Below are 27,820 nucleotides of genomic sequence, written 5' to 3'. Positions count from 1 at the left end.
TATATATATATATATATATATATATATATATATTCAGGAAGGGGGCAGACACTCTCACAACACTGTATCTATTACAAATGGCCATGGGCTTTCACTGTATTTATGAATGCCATGTAATAGGACAATAAAAGCCAATCGTGAATCTTTAATCAAATAATAATCCATTCCACGTTTTGCCCATTACACACACACACAAACCCCAATCCGAATCCTTTTCAGGTTTTAAGTCTTCCGTGTCATGTTTCGTCTTGCGTTTCATTTTTAAGTTCTGTATGCGCTTTGTTTGGAGCGAGATCGTGCATCAGCCTCATAGTCAGTTTTAAAAAAGGTCATTTCTAGTGTGTTCTGGTACAATTTGGATTATTCTATACCAATTCTGTCAGATTTCATACGCGTGCACTAATGTCGGTAGGAACTGAGTCTGGGTTTTCGAGCGAAGAGGTGCTGAATATTCGTTTTCCTCTTCATCGGGCGTGCAGGGATGGAGATGTGGGTGCCTTGTGCTCGCTCCTCCAATGCACCACGAACCACGCAGATCTCGCTGTCGAAGACTCCTTCTATGGATGGACCCCATTACACTGGGCTGCACATTTTGGAACGGTATAACTATCCACTGTTCTGTTACGGTACTTTTTAGAAAATCTAAGTTAGCTAATCATTGTGGTCAGATAATGATGGCTAGCTAGCTATTACATGAATTTGCCTATAGAGCAAAATAGCTAACTCAGAAGATAACTGGCTAGCTAGTTAACATTGCTGGTTAAGTGCTCTTCGTGTTATATTTAGGTAGAAAATGCCATCATGGCCTAATAGCGTTCATTTCACAATCCCTAAGCATATTTTGTTCATAAATGTGATTTAAATAAGCCATTCGACGATTGGTATGTATTATATGGAAGGAACACGGCTGCATTGTACGTGGAAAAATGTAGGTTTGTCGAGACCGAGCTACACAGCTAGTGAATTTGTAGTCTGATAAGTAACAATCGACCGCTGCTAATAATAGAATCATAACCAAGCATACTAGCAAGCTTAGCCATCAAGGCCAGCAGACGAGGAAACGACACGCCTCCGCATATCAGCGCAGTATGGAACAGCCCCCGCCCTCGAATGGCGCAGAAGCGATAGCTACTTTCCTTTAGAATAGTTTAAATAGATACAGTAAATAAAATGGTTTCTCCCGCCAAATCCCAGTACCACATCTCCGCCCCTTCCGAGTAGTGAAAACCCTATTGTAAGCCATGGCCATAAAGTCGTTCATTAACTAAGGGATATTTGAAGTTAAACAAGCGTTCAGTATTTCCATTCCGTGTGTGCCGATTTCTTACAGAATTCCAGTGACGTTTAGTGCTATTAGACTATATCTTATACGCTTGAAATTGCAGTAAATTTCACCAGTCCTTGATCGATTTGAGTTTGTGTAGCATCGTGCACTTATCTACATTTTTACCAGACCAGTTTATGAATTTTCAGGTTCTGAAGACTGTACTTAGGTTTTTAGTTATGTTGTCTGAAGCGTATTACTGCCTTGCAAGAGAAAAAAATATAGTTACGGATTGTTGACCTTGAAACGAATTCGTAAATGAAACAATGTATTATTCAAGATGTAAACTGCATGAATCATGTGCAGTGATGAAAGAGAATGGCAACACTAGAGTTATATTTGTGTGTGAGAGAGAGAGACCAAACTGTCAGTCATCGAAATGAGTTAAGACAACTTTCAAGCTCTGTCTACTGTGTCTGTGATCAGAGGGTGGGGGATGAGTATGTGCATGTAAAGCAGAAGTCAAGCCTGGGCAGAGTTTCAGATTACAAATTTAAATTAGACTCTTTCAACTCCTGTTATTTTTCTGACACAATGTCCTAGCTGTGTAAAAAAGCGATTTAAAAGTCTTAAAATTTAAGTACCTTTTCACATTTCACTTTTTAAGCTATATAACCCAATTCACAGGTAGCCCTCTTTTTTTGCACCCTGCTACAGAAATTTGTTCTAACCATAGTTTAAAATAACTTGTTCTACGATTTATGACTGAGATGCCAGGTGATGTTGAAGACCATGAAGACCAGCTCATCCATGTTACCTGATATGTATGGTAGATCCTCAGGTGCTGGGCTAAGTACTGTGTAAACCAGGTGCTGGTTTTCTCAGTTTCTGTGTTCATGCTGTCCTTTCCTAACCTCACATGTTTGTTTGCTCTATGTTCCTCTCTCTCTCTCATGTCACCCAGCTGGAGTGTGTCATGCAGCTGATACAGGTGGGCTGCAGCGTGAACTCCATAACCTCCCGATTTGCCCAGACACCTGCTCATATCGCTGCCTTTGGCGGCCATCCACAGTGTCTGCTCTGGCTGCTGCAGGCCGGGGCCGACATCAACAGACAGGTGGGTGTCACTGAAAACCTGTTGTGAGCATACATGGGATCAGCTGGCCCTTGTCAGACATGACCGTATCCAGTAGCAGGAGCTGTTCTGTCCACACACTTAGTCTGAGAAGTCTGATAACTGTGACCACTTGACTACTGTTCTGCTTGAGATCTATAATGCTTCTAAGCTGCCTATTTGGAAGTAGATGATAATAACAAAGAATATTTGAACATATCAGGTCAGACCCCATTGAATTATGTTGGAATCAGGTGTATTATAGCAGGAACAAACATTAAATCTTGCATTGCCATGGTCCTTCACAATTGGTATTTGAAAATTCTATCTTTTGCATATTAAATTGCTGACAGTTATAATTTGTACAATTGTACAATTTGTCTTCCCAATTTTTTCATCAGCCAGTAATTTTTTTTGTAATACATTCACATACAGACCAAGATTGAAATTGCTTGTGTTTAGTTTGCTGGAGTTGGTCTTGCACAGATGAAAACACCAGAGAGCCCGCAGAGTAGGATTGCTACCGAGTTTGTGGATATATTCCCAGCTCTGCGTACTTAGACACTCTGGCTCAGCCTCATCCCCTGATGCCTCTTCGACGAAGAGCACTGAAATCAGATTAGTGGGTCAACATTATGTAACTGTTAATGCTTTGCACCTTTTCCAAGTATAGTCTTATCCATTTGCCATTGTCCTTATGTGATATCCTTGTCCCACCTATGCAAAATGGATGATGATGGTTTAAGGAGGATGGCATGTGCTCATGTTTTCCTCCACCCTGTGGGTGTTCCTTGGCCTGGGTTAGGCTGACCTACATTCCTCTCCTATGAGTCATGCATGAGGCTACTTGGCTTCAGCAATGGTTGGCCAATCTTGCGCATGCTCGTGCTTCATCCCTGTGTAAACAGGTCAATTCGGGTCAACGGGAGAGTGTCAGTCAATATAGCCTATGGTTTACTGGCACTGAATGAAGAGTAATGTTGTTATAACTAGAGTAATTTGCCAGTGTTGATGAGATTTCAGTCACTTTGCAATTTGGCAGATGGAAGGAATATCATCAGGTCTGGTATCACCTGGTTTTCCAAGGAAGTTAATGCTTATCTCACTTTTTCCCTCTTTCCTTTTTTTCTTTTTATCTTGCACTCTTTCTTCTTCCACACCTTCCTCTGTTCTTTTCGATTTCTTTATATTTTCAGGACTATGTTGGGGAAACCCCCATCCACAAGGCAGCTCGTGCTGGGAGCATAGAGTGCATAAACACTCTCCTGGTTCAGGGGGCGAAAGCTGAGTAAGTCTCACCTCATAGCTGCTCACCAGGCTTTTTAACTGCAACTCTCTACCTTCAGCATCCCTGAAAGTACTCCACTGGCACTTTGTATTCAGTAAGGACTCTCATCAAAAACCCTTTCTAAGATACACTAGTTGGATGCTAAAGAATTGCAGCAGCTCCCTTTAGTTCTTTTTCCATTAGCCAAGGCCTCTTATCTGGAATTTTTGTTTTTGTTTACTGCAGTACACATTCTTATGCTTGATGTTTCAAACACAATCTTCCAATTCCAGAGTTGATATCATCTGTGGTTTAGCTTACTTTTAACATGACTCTGGCCCATCATAGACCTTCATCACTAAGACTCAAAGGAAAATGTATATGTAGAACTTTGAGTACCACTTTACAATAAGACTTAACAATAAAACTAGTTTATTGATAATTATTAATATGGTAATGAAGACCTTGAAAGCAATTCATAAGAAGTTATAACACAAATAAATTGTGTAGATTCTGTTTAGTAATTCCATTTGTTAATGTTTGCCAACTTATCATTTCTGGCTAATAAGACCTTCTGTTGGTGGTTAAGAAATAATTATTAATAAATCATTTTTGAAGTTCACGAGGATAATATTGACTGATGGAGATAAAATAGTAAACTAAGTAACCAACCAGATCTGAGGTTTTAAAAGTATAGAGCAATGTGGGCTCACTGTTTGGAAAGCAACTCTTGCTTCTATTATTTGTTTTGTAACTGATTATTTATTTTTAATGTGTTTATGACCTAATTTTTAACCATTAATAAACACATTTTAAACTATTCCTAAACCTGTTATAGGAGTAGTATTACTCTTAAATGGTACATAGATTTGTCCAAGCAGAATATTAGTAGTTATTTGTTTGTAGGTTAATATATCTGTAAAATATGAAACTGCGTCACGGTATGCATGGGTGTCCAAACTTTATGGCTCTCATTCAGAATTCGGCAAAAACAATAGCTGAGTTTAAGGCACATTTATTTTATTTGAAAACATATATTTAACATTCATGTTAAGTCTATTTTTGATGGGAGTCCTTCTTGAAAAATTGTCCAGATTTGGAAGAAATATTATTTCCACATATGACTTTGGTTTAATGTTTCATGTAATCTCTGAATCGGGTGGTTTGATCATTTTACATTGTCTGTTATGTCATCAGGCGCTGAGGTAATGTCCTTGTTTGTTTTCTTTCACTTTGTTTTTTTGGTAAGTTTGTTCTTATGACTAGGCTGCAAAGCTAAGTGCACATTTCCTCATAGTTTCAAAGCACAAATTCCTAACTGCTGCTGCAGTATTATGGGTGGCTTAAAGGGTCATTTCCCTTGTTAAGAGATGCAAAATAGGTAAGACACAGGTGGCTTATCAAAAGTAATTATTTACCACAATTAAGCTCTCTCTGAACTGCTGATATGAGACATTAGCATGATTCTTTATTCATCAAATAGAGACAGAATAATTGAAAGTCCTATAATTTATCAAGTTGTTATGAAAAATGGATTGTAACACATCAGACTGAACACACAGACTGAGTGTAATGATCAGAACAGTGCTCATTAAATCAGTAAATGAGTAACATGATTTAAGCATTGTTACATTTTATTCAATCTAAATCTACATGAATAGTGCAAATGTGAATCTAAATTTGGCTGTTGCTCACTGATAAATATGTATTTGTATTATGTATTATTTAGTCTACTTTGAGCTTTTTTGCCTTTTAAATATGCTATTTTCCTATGCATCAGGAAGGTGGGGTTAGCTGTTCAAGGAAGCTTGAATTTTCAGTACTGTATGTCAGTTTGTGGCATAACAGTTGAAAGCATAACAGAGAGAACTTTTTGTGGAACCTGATAGACTATTAATATGCATTGGTCTACTGATCTTCAGAATGTTGTGACAAGACACCCATTCTTTGACATTTGATACTGAATCATTGCAGCCACACCTGTTCTTTGTTCATGTTTTAGAATGTTTTACATAGCTCAGATGCAACAACCTCACAACTGGTGGTACTAAGATATGCTTAGCTAAGTTTCCAAATAAAACATTGACCTTTTACTTGGACAAACATCGTGGTGTCCTTGTTGGTCATCCTGAAGATACTAAACCAATAGGTAGTCTAACCATTTTATATCTCCTCACAATGAGAAATGACTTACTATAAAATGAGAAAAATCTTACTATAAAAAGAGCTACTCAGGTGATTTTGTTGGATGTTAACTGGGCATTATCTGCTGTTTCACAGAAGGACCTTTATGTTCGTCTTAAATTAGTGACTGGGCCATTAGTATACTTCAGATTGTAACTATCACATTTTTAGCTTCTGAATTTATATAGTTCTAAAGACCTGCTATTTTCCTTTGTAGTCTTCAGAATGGAATAGTACTTCTAACTAAAAATGATCATCAGATCAGTAGCTTAGCTTTGTCAGATATTTAAATTATATACTGTATCCTTTGTATTTGGTGTTTTTTTTCTGCTATAGATTTATATTTTAGATTTTGAGTAAAATATATACATACAGTATGCTAAAGTATCATTTCCTACATTTACCATTTCACACCCAATTAACTGAACAAATGAAAGAAAAACAGCATACGGTGCTTTGAACAAGTATTTGCATGCATCCGCCCCCGCCCCTTTTAAAATTGTAAAACAATTTAATAAATATTGTTCAAAATCTTATCAGTTAACTGAATTCCCAATTCCACTAATGCAAATCATAAGGTTCCACACCTGAGGAACTATTTTAGTAAGTACTCTAAATAATTAGAATTATTTAATTAGTTTTCACACAGAATGAAAGCAAAATGGTATAGATATGAAGCTCTCTTTTCCTCGTCAGGACAGCACGTTCTGGCTGCCATTACATCACAATAAAACATATAAATAATTTTTGATAAAATGTTTATAAGAGGAAAGTGTGAATAGTTGTTTATGGCACTGTGGGTAACTAAGGCACACTTTTATAAAATTGGGTCCTCTGTGGAATAGCAGATCTGTTTTTGCTTGGTCCTGTTGCTGGAGCAGGCTTCCCCCACCTCATTATTGAGATATAAAAGCCTGATGCGTACGGACCAAATCCTGTTCCATGCCCACTATTTTCTTTTAACTGCTTGAAATTCCAAAACTAGGAAATAGGTTCCTGGTGACTTTGAATGCCATTTGTTGTTGGTTTCCATTCATAGAATCAATAACGTCTTCACAATGGTGCTGTAGACTGTTTGCTACAATACCTCATTAGGCTTATTTAAGTTGTTTTTATGCAAAAAATTATAATAACTACATCTATATTGCATTTACCTGATGTTTTTATCCAAAGAGACTTACAATTATGACTGAATACAGCTTGAGGAACTGAGGGTTAAGGGTCTTGCTCAGATGCCCAACAGTGGCAGCTTGGTAGTGGTGGGGCTTGAACTGACAACCTTCCGATTACAAGTCAAGTACCTTAACCACTGCCTCAATATTCATTCATTGATTACTCATTACTTAAACAAGAATGCAGAATAAAATTACTGACCAGGAATAAACAATGTTTATTCATTACTTAAACAAGAATGCAGAAAAATAATTTACTGAGCAAGAAAAATTAGGGATATGATGCTGAAGTTAGAGATATGAACACAGAAAAGGTACCTGATTGTACTACTTTTAGCATTAGTTAAATATTCAGTGTTGTCTATCATCATGAGTAAGCTGTAAATCTTATGTGGCTGACCTAATATATTTTAAAGCTGATATTCTAAACTAGCCTTATAGGCATTGCTGCTTTTCTATAGAACTGTACTGATTATATAGAGTCAAATCAAAATTGTCCTTTAAGTATTTATAAAAAAGAACGATAAAAAAGCTAAACTTTAGAACAAGGGACAAATTATTTTCCAGAATCACGGTTTTTGAGACTTTATAGATTTTCAAACACTTGGGACAACATATGGCATTCAGACTCATTGAAATAATTTGTGTCAAGTATGTGCAGTGATATTCAATGTTTTTTCCACTTTCTCCTGATTTTACAGATGCTTTTGAGACAATGATGAAATGTGCAAGCTGCAGCCCATCAAACAGGATTTGTTGAGATTTGTTGTTTGTAATTGCTGTATGACACTATATTTTTCAAGTTCTTAGTAGTACTAGTAGTTTTGCTGTAGGTTATGGCAGAATTGAAGAATGTAAGTATGTTGTTTTCCCTTGACAGGTGTATTGAATTTCACAAGCAAGTAAGGGAGTACGATGAATAAATGTACAATAAGAGGTGGTGGAGGAAAAAAGGGCTCTTATTTTCTTATTAAGAGATACATTTGTAAAGATTCCAGGTAACAAGTTGTTAAAGATGTTAATGTAATAAATAATGTTTAATAAAATAATTTAGTGTAGTTAATTCAAAGACTAAATAGTTAATAAATATCTAAACAAATACTCATATACATCTAATACACAGTTTCTACACGTTTGTTCCATCTCTGATTGTGTAAGCAGACAATTGGGACTTTTATATGTAAGCTTATAGTCATACACAAAACAATTATTTAAAACTGCTGGATTAAGCATTGAAAAATCTATAAAGAAACTCTTGGCGACATGTCCCCTATTTAAAAACAGATTTAACAACCCTTTCAGTGGAATTTAAATAAAAATAATTAATACTTTTCACTGTAAATGAAATGTATATGAAATGGGTAGAATTCTTAAAATGTAATATAGTAAAGTATACACTAAAGCATTTATTGATTCTTGGCAGAATGCTATGTATCTCAAATGCATCTCAAGGATCTTTGTGAAAATGGGACAATAACAATCCTTATTTAAGAGTTTACTTACTCTGCGTATTCTCTTAATACATTTGTGAGGTGTTACCACCTCAGGCTGACTTAAAAGCCTCTTTTATCTTTCCTACAGGAAAGATAAAAGTATGTTGTATGGAAATAGTCTAGGATCATAGAATCAACATTCTAAAATCATAAAAAGGCATAACCTGACATTCACTGAAAAAGTAACCCCTTAAATTTTGCATTTAAATAGTTTTTCCTTGTAAATGTAAGTGTTGTAGCAATTTATACAAACACTTAAACGATACAAACAAATTGGAGTTTATAATGTTATTAAAAATAAAAACTGGATATTTGATCTGTAACTGTCTTGCATAGTGTAAGATGGCTCAAATCTACATGTTCTGCTAAATTTTGTCAGACAAGGACTTCATGTCATGGTCACAAATTCATCTAAATATGCTGACATGCTGGAACTCGAATCATGATCCTTCTCACAAGCTGGGCCTTTCAACAGGTGAGAAAGTGGAACTTTCATGGTAATTTCTTTGAGTGAAAGAAGAGAAGGTGCCATCTGTGTTTGACAGTCTTGTCCTCAGTTTTCAGTACTTGTAGATCTCACTGTGTGACCTTTAAATTTGATATTCAGCTTCAGCTTAAACATCAATGTGATCTATTTATTTATTTTTAAACGTTTTAATTATGGGGTGCCTGAATGATCTTTGTTGAAAACACAAATCACTTGTCCATATCAAATCCCTTGTTCATCGACATAAACAAATAAGGAAGCATATGGTTACTAAATAAACACGTGCTTCAAAGGGTAGCGTTGGGCAGTTATATGTGCTTCCCATTGTTCTTATGGTTCTCACATTTTCTGATTTGTCTCTCTTCATGTTTAGACTTCACTTATGTGCAACTTGTACAGTTCAAGGTACCTCAGGAGTGCAATTTTAAATTCTTGAACTTCATTCTTAATAGTTGTTTTCTACCTTTTGTCTTTCATGTGCTTTTGGGACTTCCACTAGATAGTGTGTTTCAGGAGGTTGACTTTCTTACCTCCAAATTCAAAAGCATCCTACTGTTTTGTGTATCTTGCCATTTTGGAAAGGATGGATAGAAGATATGTTCAGTCTTTTCGCTACATTAAGAAGACTTCATGACTTTCCTTTGCTGATCTGAAATGTATAAAGACCACATCTATTCAGTACAGTGCATATTCTTCATGTCCTTATTTAAACTGATGTGTTAAGCCATTACATCAACTTCCTTTCCAATCTTAATGGTTCTCTCAGTGGATGGTGGCTCTTAATGGCCATATCTAAATACTTTACAATGCAGATGTTCTAGATAAAATATCCAGTTACATTCACAAAACTGTTGTCTGTATTAGCCTAAACTAAAAGACATCTAACCAGATAATTTTCAAATATAAATATGCAAAAAAACAAAACTGTTCATATATAATACTTTTATATCAAGAGCCCTTAATCCTCCATGTAAAGATAACAGGGTTGAGTTGATTTAGGAGAGACATTAGGGTAAAGGAGCGGTTTAGATGAGTGTGCATTACTAGATCTGTACTTTGCCTTAACTCTTACTTAACCTGTCTTCATTCTTTATGCTGAGACCTTTTGCATAGAGGTTCATTGTCTTTGTTAAAATGTCATCTGCAGGGTTATTACTCATGATTTAATGATAAAACATGTTGTTTTATTAATCCTGTCACCTTTATCCTTATGAAAGTGACACAATTACGAAAAAAAACCTGCAGATCTAATTTCATCATGTTAATTGTTGCCGCAAAATATTAGAGAAAATCTACACATCTCAATGTTTTTGCAGCCATTGAATTCGAAATGACTTGACTTTTTTAAGTAATCCTAGAAAAGGGGGAGAGCATTCCAAATAGACACTGCTGACTCACTCCAAGTTCCCTCAACGAAACTGCACTGTTGTGGCATTAGGAGTGTTCTCACTATCGCTCCCTTCAGTATCTACACACTGGCAAACTGTTGAGGTATTTCTTGCGGTGATTGGTTTTACTGATAGGAAGTTTTGTACTTAGAGAAGTTTCGAAAGAGAAGGTTGTTGAATTTAGATGTAGATTTTGTTTTTGTATATATTTGTTTTTAGATCTGCATGCTTTGCTAAAATATGCCTTTAAATCAATGCTGTTTTTTGTATTTATTTTGTTTCATTTGTTTTTTGTAAACTAACCATAGGATCTTTATGCATAGGACAGGTCTAATCAGTTCCACTTGTCACATCCAGAATACGCATGGTTTAAAAGATGACGTTGAGAACGTTATGTTAGGTTGAGAGAGAAAAAACACAGGGAGTTTGTGTGCTCAGAAAAGTGAAGCAAAGCATATTAGGACAGAAAGAAAAATGAATGCATCCATCTAGCCATTTTGCCTAAATAGTTGCAATTATGTCAATTGATTTTCATAATAATTGTAGATATTTTACTTCATTGACATGCTTGGAGCTTGGTGGGTCTCTTGTAATACTGTTCAATAGTTGACTTGGACTGTGTTAAGCTTTTTTGTTTGTTTTTATAGAAGCCAGCAAGTTTAAAATATGTTATCATGTCCATTCACATATTTTTTTAAACCAATTTTTCTCCTAGTCATAAGCGTAAAGAGCACTGCAAAAAAAAAACAAACCCAAAACTTGAACCAGTCTGATTTAAAATATCATTCATATATTTTAAGATAATTAGTATGTTATGTTAACCTATTGCCATAATTTAGTTCTGAAGTCATGTGAAATAATGTGATGCAAAGACATCCATATATAAAAGAGTAATGCAGAACATACTTGATAGAGATGATGGCCTTGGTGACGCTGATACAAAAGGCTGCAATATCCAAGTGGCCCCTCTAATAAATCACTACTGTTCATTGTGCATTCTGAACAATATCAAATATTGCAAAAGAGTGTCCAGGTGATGAATTGTGAAAAATTTATGGCATTCACATAATACAAAAATATTTTTATTTCTTTTCTGTATGCTTGTTCACACAGTAACCAAAATCAAAGTTTTCAAATTCTATTGCTTGATACACAGCTCTTTTGATGTCGTGGGCAGCAAAATTAATCTAGCCTAAATTCCTGCCACAAATTTATGGCATCAGTCAAAATGAAAAACATTTTCATCTTCACAATTACACTGCCTGGCCAAAAAAAAGGTCACCACCTGGATTTAACTAAGCAAATAGGTAAGAGCCTCCCATTGGATAATTACTACATGGGTGATTGTTTCAGCTGGCAACAAGTTATTTAACCCTAACTGATGCAGTGAGTAGCTTCATTTGTTAAACAACCATGTCAAAAGACACATCCTGTAATCATGGAAAAGATGTTAATCTTGTTTCAGAAAGGTCAATTTATTGGCATGCATCAAGCAGAGAAAACTTCTAAGGAGTTGCTGACACTACTAAAATTGGGTTAAGAACTGTCCAACGCATTAAAAAGTGGAAGGACAGTGGGGAAACATCATCTTTGAGGAAGGAATGTGGTCGGAAAAAAATCTTGAATGATCGTGATTGACGATCACTTAAACGTGTGGTGAAATCAAATTGTAGAAAAACAACAGTAGAACTCAGGGATATGTTTAATAGTGAATGTAAGAACATTTCTACACGCACAATGCGAAGGGAACTCAAGGGATTGGGACTAAACAGCTGTGTAGCCTTAAGAAAACCACTTGTCAGTGAGGCTAACTGTCAAAAACGGCTTCAATTTGCTAGGGAGCATAAAGATTGGACTGGAAGAAGGTCATGTGGTCTGAGGAGTCCAGATTTACCCTGTTCCAGAGTGATGGGTGCATCAGGTTAAGAAGAGAGGTGGCTGAAGTGATGCACCCATCATGCCTAGTGCCTATCGTACAAGCCTGTGGGGGCACTGCTATAATCTGGGGTTGCTGCAGTTGTTCAGGTCTAGGTTCAGCAACCTTATGTGCCCAAAGAATGAGCTCAGCGGACTACCTGAATACACTGAATGACCAGGTTATTCCATCAATGGATTTTTTCTTCCCTGATGGCACGGGCATATTCCAAGATGACAATGCCAGGATTCATCGGGCTCAAATTGTGAAAAAGTGGTTCAGGGAGCACGAGACATCATTTTCACACATGGATTGGCCACCACAGAGTCCAGACCTGAACCCCATTGAGAATCTTTGGGATGTGGTGGAGAAGGCTTTGCGCAGTGGTCCAAATCTCCCATCAATACAAGAGCTTGGGAGGAAAATTAATGCAACTCTGGACAGAAATAAATGTTGTGACATTGCAGAAGCTTGTGGAAACGATGCCACGGCGAATGTGTGCTGGAATCAAAGCTAAAGGCAGTCCAACGAAATATTAGTGTGTGTGACCTTTTTTTTTGGCCAGACAGTGTATGTAGAAATAGATTTTAAATGACAACATTTTAATAGAAATGCAGAATAAGTATCTCTGGTAGTTGATGGAGAGGAATCACCACCCTAAATATGTCATGAATATTTGTACTTAAAATTAATAAAGGGTTTGTTGGATATTTAAATTTGTTTATGGCCTTCCAAAGACCACAAGTCTTGACATGAAAAAATAAAATAAAAGTAAAAAATTATATATATATATATATATATTAGTTTAATTCCAGGCTAGATCATTTGGATTCGTTTGAAGTTGTAGGTAAAAGGCTAAAAACAAGGAATAAGAATTGTTTTCCATAAAACGTGTGCTAGGAATATGTACATTAAAAATATTAAAAAGCTGGTCATAAACTAGTCAAGTGACTTCAGTGTTAGTAGTTAATGACTATATACCAAAATGAAAACATGTCTTGTAAATAGCTGTTTTCAAACATTTCCTTAAGTTTCAAAATCTGCACTAAATATATTGAATGTTTATAAAGTAATGTGGCATAAATATTTTATAATGATTCTCTATATTAAATAAATCAATATAATCTAGTGAAAGGTGCCAGAAATCTGAGGCAAGTTCATCTTGAGGACAGGATGTGTGCCAAACAAAAGAACAAGGCAACCATTTTGTTGGACAATTTGGTGTGATGCCATTTTCATTACATATGCATGTGCAAGATGATGGCCTTTAGTTATATTTATCTACAAGTTCTTTAATATATAAGGTTAAATAATTGTCAGTATTTCGATTATAGATAAAGCTGGTCAGTTTATTATAGGTAGCCTTCTCAAATGTTAGATGCTAATTGACCCTACAGTCACTAATAAAGAATTGCATGTTGATGTGCATAAATAATACTTTGAATAGATTTTACTGATTTAATTACATTGAGTAGATTTTAAGTTCTTCTTGACCATTCAGATTTTTTTTTTTAGCTAATTTTGAGACAAAAAGATGTTTATTTTTAATTACTTTAGAGATTAGAGAATATTTAATGGTCATTTATGATCATTTACTGCGATATATGAGATTACATGTATTACAGAGTTCATGCTTAATGAATTGGGCACATCTTGCACTGCAATCTTTGGCATTAAAATATTAATATATAAAATGTATGTAAGAAAAAGTATTTTCCTTTGTGCACATTTTCCGTCACTTTATTTCAGATTCCTTGCATCTAAGAGCCCGATTACAATTTGAGACCCACCTCCTTGCTGTCAGCCATAGTTTTAAAAAGTCCGTATTGATTCCTCATGAATTCAAAACTGCTTGGAAGCATTCATTTTTTATTAAATACTTTGGTAGGAATTGAGTGTAAGAGGTCTGATGAAATGAACAGTGTCTGAATTTTAATTTTCATTCAGCATAACTTTTTTTTTTGTTTGTTTTAGATATGTTTTGGAAATGACTTTATTGTATGTTGATGAATGTGTCTGTCACGCTGATATAGCAAGTCAGATATTTTATGAAAGTTTAAAGAAGTAGGCTGTCTGTGGATGATGAATTCATGAGTGAGCAAACTTTATTTGGGCTTGAGAAATTGCACTTAATGAATGGCAATCACAGGTTGTGCTTCACAGTTGAAAAATACCACATGAAGTAAGGAAGTCACTTTGTTTCAGCAGTAAGAGTAGTCCGAAAATCCTTAATAATCAGAGAGTAAATGTTAAATCAATAAACTAATATATTTAATATACTGTTTAGAATATTGAAAATTAAATATAATAAAATAAATAGTTAGTCCCTAGTAACTTGAGCATGTTTTGGGCATAGAGGCTGTCCACATATACATTCATGCTGCTACTCCTCCTCCAGTTAAAATGTTGACATGACCAGTCTGTCACAATGAACCACTTGTTTCTCTCTCAGAAAATTCTTTGACACAGAATCCACTGTGATGCATAATTGCAGAGAAAGAAATGCAAGCCTGTTCTCCTCTAGGAGTCGCAACATAAATGTTTGACATTTTCTACCCAAGTGGTTATGCTCTCAGCATTTCCACTTGTTTAGAAATGCAAGAACCCACTTTAGTGCATAGAATTCTGAGTTTACATCGTTATTGCATATGGCTGTACAAACAGTAAGGTCTTAAGTTAAATCAAGACACTTAATCTGTGATAACTGATAAACCTATGCCTTGGATTTTCACCTCCTGTCTTCTCTTCCACAATACTTTTTTTATCATGCAATAGCAGGTACTATTATTACAAATGGAGAAAATTTCTTTTAGAATTTATTAGAAACTTGTGAATTGTATTCATTTGTACATTAGTTTGACCAATTTAACAACTAATTTTAAAAAGCTTTATTTTATATACACAATGTCTGAATGTGGTTAAACTGTGATGCGCTACCTACAGTGATGTTTGAGCTTTTGGCTATTTGGGATGGGAAAGGGAAATAACCAGGATTTGTGGCCGCTTGGGGTAGGTGCAGAAATTGAAACATTACTCTTGCCTTTCAGTTTGTTCATCCATGTATTCTTATTTTTTTTAAAGACTGCAATAGAATATGTTAAATATATTGTAATGCACAACCCTGAACCATGTTTTGTTCTCATGTTCTTGTGCCAAAAATACTTTTCACATTGTTCATCGGACAGCAAGGGAAAGCTTCATGCAGTAATAAATGCTTAAACATTTATCTTTTAAATCTTTTTCTTGCCAGTCTAGTAGTGGCTGGAGCTGGTAAATGGTGTAAAGGTCCTTGCTCAGCTCACAGATTGCTTTGACCTCTTATGCCCCATCCTTTTGACTCCTTTTTAGGAATATTAATTTAAAGTCTTTGTGAAGATTTATCAGATAATCCTTAAGTCATTTGAACTGCTTGATCCTTTCAACATTCTTTTAGAATCTGAAAGATTAGTATCCTTGTTTTACACTGTGCTTTGTTACGATTTCATCATTTGCTGTGTTTCGCTCAATATTTGTACACGGTCTTCATTCAGTTATTACATTCAGTGCATTCATTGTGAGAAAGTGCCTCTCATTTCTCAACTGTTACAAGACTATTCCCTCTCTTTCATTGATTCATTGACACCAACTCATTGCGGAATACTTTTACAACCAAATAATATTTGGTTATATAATTAATAATAATAAATAATTATTGTTCTTCAAAACAGTTATGTATACTTGCAAGTGAGGCCCCTTGCTTGTCAAGAGGAACCTTATCACACTATTCCCGTTTCTGCTTCTTTTTTCCCCTCTGTGATGTATTGCTGTCTGGGATCCACCTTGGTTTTTAAAGCTCCTCCATTTTGATCCTCCTTTTTATGTACCTTCGTTCCCTTTGAGCACTGGAGGGCTTTATTCCTTCATCTTTCTTTTCAGTGTTTTCTGATGTCTGATTCTTCATCAGTCCATCAATCATGGGTTGCCCTCCCATCTTTTTTCTATTATTCAAATTTGATTCTTTCATCCTCAGTAAACTGGCTAGAATGTCTTTTCAGTGGACTGATTTCATTATTTACTTCATGGGTCAGTTTCATCTGTGTTTGCTTTTTACATGTTTGCAGTTGTTATAACTGCCATTTGTGCTCTTTTGACTCCTTACTTTACATAACTTCAATATCATGTCATATGGAGTCCTTATACATTTTTGTAACTTCTTCATTGTTCAGTCAACATTTAACTGGTGCTCTCTGTGTTCAGTGTTGCTTTAATCTCAGTCAGGCTACATGAGTGCATATTAAAATTTATCATATTCTATTGCAGTCAAAATCTCACTGTTCCAAAACATCTTTATTTTATTTTTTTTCAATGTTGATGTCAAAAATTACTTTCAGTGTCAGGTTATGAAAGATAGAAAGGAACTTTGTGTGAGAGTGAGTGAGTGAGTGAGAGTGAGTGAGTGAGAGAGAGCGAGAGCGAGAGTGAGTGTTGTCTGATTGGGTCACCTTTACATTAGACCAGAAATGCTAACACAATGATTTTATCATTGCGCAGCTTAAAGAATGCTAGTGGACTGACTGCAGCTGACCTAGCCCACGCCCAGGGCTTCCACCAGTGTGCCCAACTGTTGTCCAATACGCAGAACCATCAGCTCAGCCGGCTTAACGGCTTTGTCACCAGTGATTCTGTGCTCAATGGGGGCCGCCAACTAAGCCAGGGGCGGGGCTTCCATAACGGGGTGCCCAGTAGAAAGAGGTCCCTTGATTTCATTGAGCCCAATCATTTTAAAAAGGCCAGAACCAATGGTAGGTTGAGATTTTAATTCCAAAATAATAAATAATGGGATATAAGAATATGGGATATTTGGATCATAATGTTAACTTTTAAATCTCATGTTCTTTGGTTTTACATTTAATAATAATGCATTTCAATACATCTGTCTACACTAGAGATGCACATTTTACACTTACTAGTCACTTTATTGGTGACTTGATAATATTTGTGTAGCAGGCCAGCCTCAGCACAGCAGTGATACATATATATTGGCATGGTAGTGGGTGTTGTATTCAAGCTTTTACATGTAATCATCCATATCCTAGACTAAATAATGCATAATTTATATCATCTCTGAATATTAAATGCATATTATATCAGCTCAGTTATATTAAAGAACTTTCTGGTCATATCTCTATGGTACTTATGCACCCCTAATATTTTGTGAACCAAGATATATTAACCTAATCATCTTTCGTGTCCCATGATGTGTAATTGCAGGCCTAGATCTACAAATTAAAATGATGAATGGGATGAATGGATCTGGTGGAGAGGACCTGATGGAGACCATGCACATGGAACTTGGTCCCATACTAAGCACCACAGGTGGGAATGGATCCTTAAATGGATCCTTTCCTTTGGAGTGCAGTGTAGACACCAACCTAGTAGAGCAGGAGCAGGGGTGCAGAATAGAGGACCCCCCCTCCCCGGTCCCCAAAGACCATGAGATCTTCACAGTGGCTTCCATGCAGATACCATGTCGCTGTACTAACTCCTATGCCTACTTGTAGTGGCCTTAGCTGCATTTGTATAGGAGAGTGTGTATTACTCTATGTATATACAAGGTAGACCTAACAGATTTTTTTTCTTTGTATGCAGTAAATCCACGTTTTTTTTAAATGTATATTCACAGCTCTATATAAACATTTTGCATTGTCTGTAATTCCCATGTTATATAATGGTGTACTTTGTTTTGCACAATAAATTCCATAAATTGATGTGTAAATTTGATTGTAACATTCAAGAATATAAACATATAATGGTTAAATCAGCACTGATGCCCATTAACACTTTCAGAATATTAATTGAATTTTTTGTCTATCAACCTGGACCTGTACTTTAGTAATCAGCTAATACTGGTTGTGCACTTGACTCTTGCGGATTTGTGTGAAGATTTGGTTCAGCTTTGTGGAAGCGATTCCTCCACAACCGGAGACTGATCATTTTCTGAGAAACAAAGACTAGGGATAATTTCTAGTCTGTCTTGTCAAATCCTCCAAGAACTGTGTAATTTTCTGTTTTTGTTTGTTCCTTCTGTTGTAACGTTTCACTATGAAGTGTCATATGCTAATACATGTCTGTTTCTGTACTCTACATGGATGTATGAGACCTTATCTGTGCAGTTTTTAAGCGCGTGTGTCTTGTCTGTCCATCTATAGGTAACTTCCCGGTGCTGTTTTTTCTGGTTTTCTAAATTTCAAACTTTTAGATGAACAGTTAGTCTGCCTCTGCTTGTAGCTTTCTGTGGAAGTTCTGGAAGTTTCTTTGTATTAAAGATTTAGCTTCTATATCTTTTTGTAAGGAAAAGTTGCCCTTGGATTTTTTTATTGTTTCATTTTGATGTACTAACGTATTTGGCTAATGGAACAGTCATATTTATAGCTAGGGCAGCTATTCAAACAAAAAGTGGTACCAGGTTGTATTGTAAAATTCACCTGAGATCATAATTCCATAATACATCTTAAGAAATATTAGTTGTATGAACATATACTTAATATATTTTTAACTGCAAGCTCAGAACCTTACCCATGATGGCATGAAATAGTTGGCCTCTGTCAAAAAGGCCAGTTAAAGAAAAAATGTAATCTAAATCAGTATTTGGATTTGGACATTGTTGTGCAATCCAGGACCAGTTATCCATCTTACCTTTTTGCCTTTTTTCTGCATTACCAGTACTCTAAATGGGACTGTATCACAGTATAGGCTATTATCAATGTAGAAAAATGACAAGTAGAATAGCCAGCATGGGGTCACTTTTAAGTGTTTCTATTTGAAGAGTCAGAAAACAGCACAATAAAACAACACAAGCATCCCCTTCCAGTTCTTTTTTTTTTTTTTGAACAATCAGATCCCTCATTTGACCTACAATTAAAAATAAACAAATATATGCTCAAAAAAGTGCCAAACCACAAGTTAAATATAGTGGGCCTAACAACAAATAATTGGTCAGAAAATTAAATGGAACTAAAAGACCTGTGCCACCATTTGCTCATCAAGACTAGATTATGTGATCTAATCTGATGCCAAATCTTTTTTTCTTTTGAACAACCCATTTTCAAGATTTGATCCAATCCAATAGACAAAACCATCTGGGCTTAAGTTATAAATCATGGCTGAATTTTTTTGCTTTGTAGGTTACATGTAAACCACTGTAGCAAGCTGTTTGAAATTGCTGCATTTGTACTGCTAATTAAATAATTTACGATTTAATTATAAGCCTGATGGCAACAGTGTGCTGGTTTTGATTTTTAGATCTGTTGTGGTAGTTCTCCCTCTAGTGGCAGTCATACAGAACAACAGCTGCGGTGACTTTGTTATTGGTAAACTATAGTGAAGAAGAAATAGAAGAGCTTATCTCATATCCCTTTATTCCTCATCCCATGCTTGACAGAAGGTTCGCGGTTCATTACTGCTACCACTGATAACCTCTCTTCTCACTTTCTCAGTAAAGGTCATATCACACCTGAGCGTTTGCGTTTCTGGTGTTTTGACCTGACTTGCCTTAAATAGGTAGATGGGGTTAATGTTTAGCAAATGTTGAGCACTGTGCTGATTTTTCCTTTGTGTGTGCTATGGTACAACCTATTGCAACATGAATCAGAACTTTGCCCACTGCTACCAAATTGTTCCAATGTGACACTTGAAGTAGTTTTGCAATTTGATGACTGAATAAATTGAGTTTAAGTTCCCCCCAATATCTCTGATAGGTTTTTCATTTAACTCCAATAGTCAATAATACACAAACTGGAAACTGTGCAAAACAAACAAAAAATATTATCAGTCGAAAGTCTACTAGTTTTCAATTAGGAAAAACTGAGGTTGATTTCTTTTCTCCAGCACCAGGGATCACTTTAAGTGTCTTTCACCAGTCAGAGCAGCCCATGGCCCATGTTGAGCAGACACAAGGGAGTGGAAATGGAAATGCAGCCTTAATGCCAGAAGCTGCGAAGATGGATGTCTCCTTGGTTCTTGATAACCTTGGCAATGGCCTTCATTTCAGCCACCATAATGGCTTCGGTGACACAGCTGAAAACATCGAGGACACCAGCAGACCATTAGAGCGCCAAAAGTCAGTCAGTGCTGAGGATCAGTATGATCACTCTCCCTTCACTGCCATGCATCTTTTTCATGGGTCTTAAGAAAAAAAGACACCTGCTTGATTTCACATGTATTTAATTAGATCTCGTTTCAGAGTAGCCTACATGATATATTTGATCTCCATTGCAAACAAAAAATTGTTTAAACATGAACAAGTGCAAGTATTGCGTTGTCTATTACAAACTAATTGGAGTAAAGTTGGAATGTGAATAATGTGAATGTCTTCTTAGGTCTGAGATACTTGCTTCATGTATTTAGGAGCCCTTGGCTTCTATGTGGTTTGTGCTACATACTGCTAAAAGAGTGTACTGTTCCTAGATGTAATGTCTCTGGATTTTAACCATAAACTGGTGCTTTGTGGCAGGCATTTAATCTGTCTTGTCTTAATAAAATTATACCACCAAAATTATCAGCCCTCACTAAATGTGACTTGATAAAATGAACTTTGCAGTATTTATGTTTATTTTATTGGACCGACCTATATGAATTAACAGCCACATCATCTGCCACAATGAGCACATGCTTTGCTATGATACAGAGAGTGGCATTTACACAAATTTGGCATCTACTGACAACCTAAGCCCAGCGTATATATATCAAAGACATGCTTGTCAAGAGTGAGATAAATGATTATTCAAATAATGGCTGTGGTACTATAGCCTGCAACCGCTCTAGACACGTGTGTGTGTCTGTATGTGTGTGTGTATACACACACACACACACACACACACACACTGCCCTCGATCACAGGATGTACGTCACCCTTTCCCGTCATACGTTCGTATTACCAAAAACGTCAGCGGCGCAACTCCAATACAGACGGTACCAAAATAGAGAGTGTGTAGGGGATATTTTATACTACGGCAGTGTTATTTTTCGACGTTACATTCGATTTTACTTGTTTCAACTTTGTATAAACTTTGGATCATTAAAAAGTGTGCATTTCATGAAAACAATAAAAATACAAACTTCAAAATTATTTTGTCAATTTTATTGGCAGTGTTGTCGATAGCTCTGACATATAGACATACAGTGGTATAGACTGTCCTCAGTACACCGTACCAATACGATCGTAGGTTAAAATAGGTGTTTTCTTAAAGGCGTAACTAGAAAGGGAAACGCTCGTCGTTTTGTGTTGTGAATAGTTACTAGTTAGTTAGCTGTAGCCTAGTTTAGTTTATAAATCGTTTATATATATATATATATATATATATATATATATATATATATACATATATATATATATATATATATACATATATATATATATTCATAGTAAACACTTACCCTTTAACCTAATTAGCTGCCTAACTATGTCAACTCCTGCAAGAAGACGGCTTATGAGAGATTTTAAAAGGTGAGTATTTAGTAAAGCCGGTGTGCTTCGTGTATTTTAGATGGGCAACCCAAGTAAGCTAGCTAGTAGCTGTTGGCTAGTTATTTGGGAATAAATATATTAACTTATCTTAGCTAACAAGGTACACCGTTAACTGTCTGTTAGTTAGCTAACCTAGATAGCAAAGTAGGCAAGCTTGTTTATTAGTCGTACTGTTCGTCAACATCTGACGTGCTGTATTAAATTATAGTGTTATGTGATGTGTGGTGACGACAACACGAGATCTCATGTTACCTAGCTGGTTAGGTTAGCATTCCCAGAGCTGACTAGCTAGCTAGGTAGCTAAGGGAGGCGGCTCGGCTCTTTTTGTCAAAGCAAATTCGATAACTAACCAAATCACCAACAACCAGCCAACAGCGCTATACGGTTCCTCTTGTTCATGTCAAAAATAGGCAAAGATGTTCATAAATCTAAAACGATTACTTCCAAGTGCTGTAACGTTGGATACATTCTGTCTCGACAGAACACTTGATATGGCTAGCTTTTTGTTTTTTAAAGTTTTGTTGACTTTGTTTTATGTCGTTATTTTTGTGTCATACCGGTATTTCCGTGTTCTCTAGGCTCCAGGAGGACCCGCCGGCTGGCGTCAGTGGAGCCCCATCCGAGAACAACATCATGGTCTGGAACGCTGTCATTTTTGGGTAAGAGTGGGAAGACTTCCACTCAAAGTCTAAGCAATTTTTAACTAGCTAACTCTAGCTGCCTGACTTGGTTGGTAGAATTGAATGTACAGTCTCAAAGGTGACGCCGTGAAATGTGAATTTGTGCTTATATGTGATGTCGGTTTGCTAATACAGTAACCTAGCGTTAGGTGTTGTGTGGCGACACCTATTTGTCATAAATAAAATGGGCATAAATAGTTTAACTTAGTAGTGACTAAATTACTTCATCTAATAATTTCTTATTGTATATGTTTTTTTTATATATATATAAACAGTCCAGAGGGTACACCTTTTGAAGATGGTGAGTGTAATAAATACTGTTTATGCATAATTCATGCACTGTAACTGCTATCCAGGGAAAGTAAGCATGTCTCATATTTGTGTGTGCCAGGTACATTCAAGCTAACGGTGGAGTTTACAGAAGAATACCCAAATAAGCCTCCAACTGTACGATTTGTCTCAAAGATGTTTCATCCAAATGGTGAGTGACCATTCTCTCTTGGATAAGGGCCAGGGATGATCAAGATCATTTTGTATCTTTTAATTAATTTTGTATGACCCTTGAATAATTATTATATGTTGTAAAATCACAAGATGCCTTTTCTTGACATCCTCTTAAGCAATGTCCACTTCGATAAGGATCAGTATGTTTGAGTGAATTTCTTGGTTCTTCAACATCAGTGACTTTCTATACTTAAAGCTGATATCTGAAGAAAAGAATAGGTAGGCTCAGTATTTAAAGAAACCAAGTTATGGTATCTCACTGGAGTCATAAGTAGTCAGTAAGGTGTCCCATTTGTTTCTCAAATACAGTACATTAAGTGAAAATGTTATTGTTCAGCTGTTAATAAAACTATATTGAATTTATTATTTGTGTTTGTCATCAGTATATGCAGATGGAAGTATCTGCCTGGATATTCTTCAGAATCGTTGGAGTCCAACATATGATGTTTCATCTATCCTGACATCAATACAGGTCTGTAATCAGGTCATAACCAAATAAGTCACTTAAGTCATCATTGTATATAGATGGATAGAAAATATTTTAAATGGTAATTTGTTGTTGATTAATGATCTGACTTAGTGTTTGCATTTAAATATAAGTGACTGTCTCAATTGTCTCAATTTAAGACAACTGCAAAGTGGGATTTCGGCATGGACTTGTTTTGTAAAACCTTCGGTTTTGGGAGTACTATACCTTTTTGTGAAGTGACTGAGATATACAATATTTCAGTTGTTTGTTCAAAATAAGTGTCATTATATCTACATCCAGGAATTCATTTTTATGCTTGCATGGCATGGCAGCATGTCTTGGTAATATCTGTGAGGAATAAGTATAAAATGTTTCAGTAAGAAATTTACTTCAAATTTTCATCCAGCTAAAATGTTCTTTTTGTTGATATGCATTCCAATATATTAACTTTTTTCCTTTTCTTCTTGTTCTTTCCCCACAGTCCCTTCTTGATGAACCAAATCCCAACAGTCCTGCAAACAGCCAGGCAGCACAGCTCTATCAGGAGAATAAACGCGAATATGAGAAACGCGTGTCAGCTATTGTTGAGCAGAGTTGGAGAGACAGTTGACTGGACACTTGCACTTCACATTTTTCTTTTTTTGTGGCTGTTAGTGGAGTAATATCATTTTAGTTTGTTTTTAAGTTTTTATGCACTTTACATACTTTTTTGATTGCATTGACATTCTCTCTTGCATGACTAAATTGGTTAAAGTATGGCGAGAATATTCAATTAGCTACAAACCCATCCTGGCTTTAGCAAGTTAAATTTTTAAAGTCAATATCTATTAGTCTATTTGCTTTTAAAGCAAGTTTACTGGAATACAAGCCCAGCCCAGTTTAACATCTATCAATTATATCTGGAATACACTACACATTTTATTTTCCTTTGCTTATCAGATTGCCCACATACACCACCCCCCAGTTGTGGGTTTAAAAAAAAAACTTGGATCTGCATACTTCTATTGTGAACAGGTGAAAGACTGTGGCTATGTTTGTTCCAGTCTTCAAATGTTGAGTGTTGCAACATGATATCCATATGTTGAGGATGGGATGAGATTGTAAACTGGAATACAAGACTGAAATGTTGGAATGTGAAGCAAGGGCACCCAACTTATTCAATACAATGAAAAGCTCACAGCAGTTCCTGGATATGGTGCAGTGTTTGCTCAGTTCTGTATTATGAAGTAACACTGATCACAATATGTTTAAGTTAAAATGCCTTTGGGCATTTACCTGGAAACAATAATCACCCTCTAGTTTTTTGCTATATTTTTATTTCCTTTTGCCAGTCCTTTGCTTCCGTGTGGTATACTGTTACATGCATGAATGCCTGAGTGTGTGCCCATAGTTAGTTCAGTAATCTTGTATATAAGAGACAACTGAATATATGTACAGATTTTGCACTGGTTGAGAGCACTTGTAAATACTGAGAATAAAAAATTAGATTCCCCCAGGCTTGAGCTGCAGTACTGTACTAATGACACTTGGTATCAGAATTAATTTTATTTCTAGTGGTCTGATGTAGCTTATCAACAGCTGTAGCATCTGTGCTTTCTTCTGTACATTCTAATGGAGAAACGATACCTTCAAAGTGTAGTAGATCTGAATTAAGTGCATACTCTGGTCAACAACAGGACAAGTTGCCAAAATGGAAACTGTATGCACAATGTCTTTAAATGTAGAATTTTATGTTGGTGGTTTTTGCACTAAATACTGCAAGGAATGACATAAAACCTTCAAATTGGTTTTATTGCAGTGCTGACAATGAGATGAAAAGTAGGAATATAAAACTGGTAAAAGTCAGGTCTACAAGACGTGTACAAGTATTTAGATTTATGTAATGAACCCTTTTGCAGTCCTATAAACCCATGTAACCATTAGCAAAATACTCCTGTATAACTGAGTAGAACCAGATACAAATCACAGTGAACAGTGAAAACCTTGAATGGTTCTCTTACAAAACACTGAATGAACTGAATGTAACTCTCGTCCATTTTGAACAGACTGTATAAAGAATATCACATACTCAAAATAGGTAAGATGACTGGCACTAACTTAAGAGACTACCGATTGTATGCCCGTTCCTTTTTGGACCTTTCTAGGGCTTTGTCCATGGTCTTCTCATTCTCTCCTCTGCACTTTGGGCAATACCATTTTCCCTTGGGCTTATGGTGAAGGCCCACACAGGAAAAGTGAAACCACTCTATTGGGCATTTATCATTATCGCAGCAGATCATTTCTCCATAAGATACTTGCTCACACAGGCAGTAAGTGGGTTCGTTTGGATCAATGGGAAGGTCAGCTGGAGATGCCTCTTGCTCCTGTTTGGCTTTAGACCTCTTTTTCTTTTTTGATGATGATGATGATGAGGATGAAGTCTTGGGTTTTTTCTCTTTTGGTGTTCCTATGCTGAGGTCTTCACTGTGGTCCAAGCCATAGCTGGAGTTTTCCCGGTTCTCTGATCCACTTTTTTGCCTTCGTGAGCGTTTCCCTCCTGCCTTTTCCACTGACCCTAGTGTCTCATCTCGCTTTCTGTCTGCGCTTGGTTTGGCCAGTGGCAACAGTGGAGTGGAAAGTGGTGTCATGTTTACTGTCGTTATAGCAGCAGAAGATGCGCTGCCCACAGACACAGCACTCTCAGGTGAGCTCTGGCAGGCCTGGACAAGCTCCACTTGCCACTCAAACTGTCGACTGCGGTTCTCCACCAGTTCCACCATCTGACCTGCAATCTGGATCTTCTCATCTCCTAGTTCTTCAGTGCGGATCAAAGACCGTTGAATGCAGTGGAGAAGACGGCGTCTCTGAACTGGGTCTGATTCTTGCCGGTGTTTCTCATAAGCATCATTCAGCTCCTTCAGGATCTCTGTAAAATTAGCAATTACATTAAACATATTAATCAATATAATTTGATAATTAATTCATACAATCAATATTGGTAAATCAATATCAACCAAGCAATAAATATACTAGTTATGTATACAGTGGCAAATTACAGGATACCGATAGGTTAAATTGAAACAAAACAGGCTGCTGCCAACTGTGATTTAGTTTAGCTAGCTAACCATCTTGTCTAAGCGCTGGGAATAATCAGAATAAGCCTGTATATAACTTATCTTACGTTTATTTATCTACATCTTGTATTTGTTTTTGAGAAAGTCAACTTGCACTAATTTGTAAATGACGGGAACCTGCACAAAACAAAATACACTACTTAACTAGCGTTAGCATCAAACCTCACCACTAGCAAGGTTTCTAGCTAGCTTGTTAACTACCAAGTTGTAACACACAACTTTCATGCCTAATCAGAGCTAGTATGTGCTAGTTCAATAGGTGAAATTACTGTAGTTAACTACGATAGGTAGTTCGCTATGCAATAAATACTAGCTAATTTATCTAGCTCGTTAGGCTGGCAACCCAGCTAGTTTTGCTTTCTCTGGCAACGTTACAAACAAGTTGTCATGAGACACCGAGTGATTTGCCATTCTTAAAAAATACAATAAATTATTGTCTTCGATTCTTAGTTGATTTCTTGAGCTAGTATCCCAACGGAAAACGGAAACTGTCAAATAACATTCACTATATTTAAAAGCTGACTGACGTTCAAGAATGAAAATATAACGCTAGTAGTTGTGGCGCGTCAACTAGCTTAGCAAGGATAGCTTGTTTATATTAGCTGGCTAGCATAGTTAGCTTTTTTGCAAGTCTGAACTACCCAGCGTTAGATGTAAACACCAGTGACAATGTTCTATGTAGTCAGAGTTCGGTTTCAATCAATTTAACGTCATGTACTAACCAACCTTGATATTTTCCGTCTATTTCCCTCATCAAAGAAACACATCTTTGAAGGTCCAATGGTAGCGATTCGACAAGATCCAAATATTCCTGGACGTACTTTGAGACAACATGTAGTGATTCCCCGTTTGCAGGGTTCAGCATGTTGTTTTCACAACTACCACTTAGTTCCACAATAGTGTAGTTTAGTTAGCTAATCGGCCACCTAACTAAGCCAGACTGTCGTACTAAAAAGTTGCACTGCTCGTCCTGCTGCGTACTTCAGTAGGACTCATGCAGAGCGAATGTCGTTTTGGGTGTTGCATCAAATAGGTGGCGCTCGATAGCCTGTGCAAGAATTAATTGCATGCTTTTATGCTTTGTATGCAGTTCCTTAAGCAATTAAGCAGTCAATCAGTACTTTTTTGGGGTATTAAATGTGGAAGAAGATATGACTGAATCTAATTGTACCGTATTTTCTCTTTGGGTTTTTGCTTCTATTCCATTAGGCTACTTTTTGAAAACCTTTCTCAATTTTATGGAGTTTTATAAGCCAAAAATAAAC

General features: G+C 36.3%; 3 protein-coding genes across 3 annotated transcripts; 2 read left to right on the top strand and 1 right to left on the bottom strand.

The window, feature by feature from the left end:
- The first annotated feature begins 242 nt into the window (after positions 1-242).
- ankrd10b (ankyrin repeat domain 10b) lies at positions 243-21,678 on the top strand. The gene is made up of 6 exons (XM_027016416.3): positions 243-600; positions 2,229-2,381; positions 3,575-3,666; positions 16,815-17,065; positions 17,535-17,639; positions 20,151-21,678. The coding sequence occupies exons 1-6, from the start codon at positions 403-405 to the stop codon at positions 20,450-20,452; spliced, it is 1,101 nt and encodes a 366-aa protein (XP_026872217.2). The 5' UTR covers positions 243-402; the 3' UTR covers positions 20,453-21,678.
- LOC113581349 (ubiquitin-conjugating enzyme E2 A-like) lies at positions 21,635-24,939 on the top strand. Its single transcript, XM_035523594.2, has 6 exons — positions 21,635-21,768; positions 22,368-22,448; positions 22,745-22,770; positions 22,861-22,950; positions 23,357-23,445; positions 23,924-24,939. The coding sequence occupies exons 1-6, from the start codon at positions 21,725-21,727 to the stop codon at positions 24,050-24,052; spliced, it is 459 nt and encodes a 152-aa protein (XP_035379487.1). The 5' UTR covers positions 21,635-21,724; the 3' UTR covers positions 24,053-24,939.
- Positions 24,940-25,215: 276 nt separating this feature from the next.
- ing1 (inhibitor of growth family, member 1) lies at positions 25,216-27,575 on the bottom strand. The gene is made up of 2 exons (XM_027016435.3): positions 27,282-27,575; positions 25,216-26,347 (listed from the first exon to the last, which is right to left on the bottom strand). The coding sequence occupies exons 1-2, from the start codon at positions 27,418-27,420 to the stop codon at positions 25,548-25,550; spliced, it is 939 nt and encodes a 312-aa protein (XP_026872236.2). The 5' UTR covers positions 27,421-27,575; the 3' UTR covers positions 25,216-25,547.
- Between the last annotated feature and the right edge of the window lie 245 nt (positions 27,576-27,820).

Source organism: Electrophorus electricus, chromosome 4, assembly GCF_041902795.1.
Source record: "Electrophorus electricus isolate QZ-2024a chromosome 4, ASM4190279v1, whole genome shotgun sequence".
In the NCBI taxonomy this organism is placed as follows: Eukaryota; Metazoa; Chordata; class Actinopteri; order Gymnotiformes; family Gymnotidae; genus Electrophorus; species Electrophorus electricus.
This window is presented reverse-complemented; position numbering and strand designations above follow the sequence as displayed.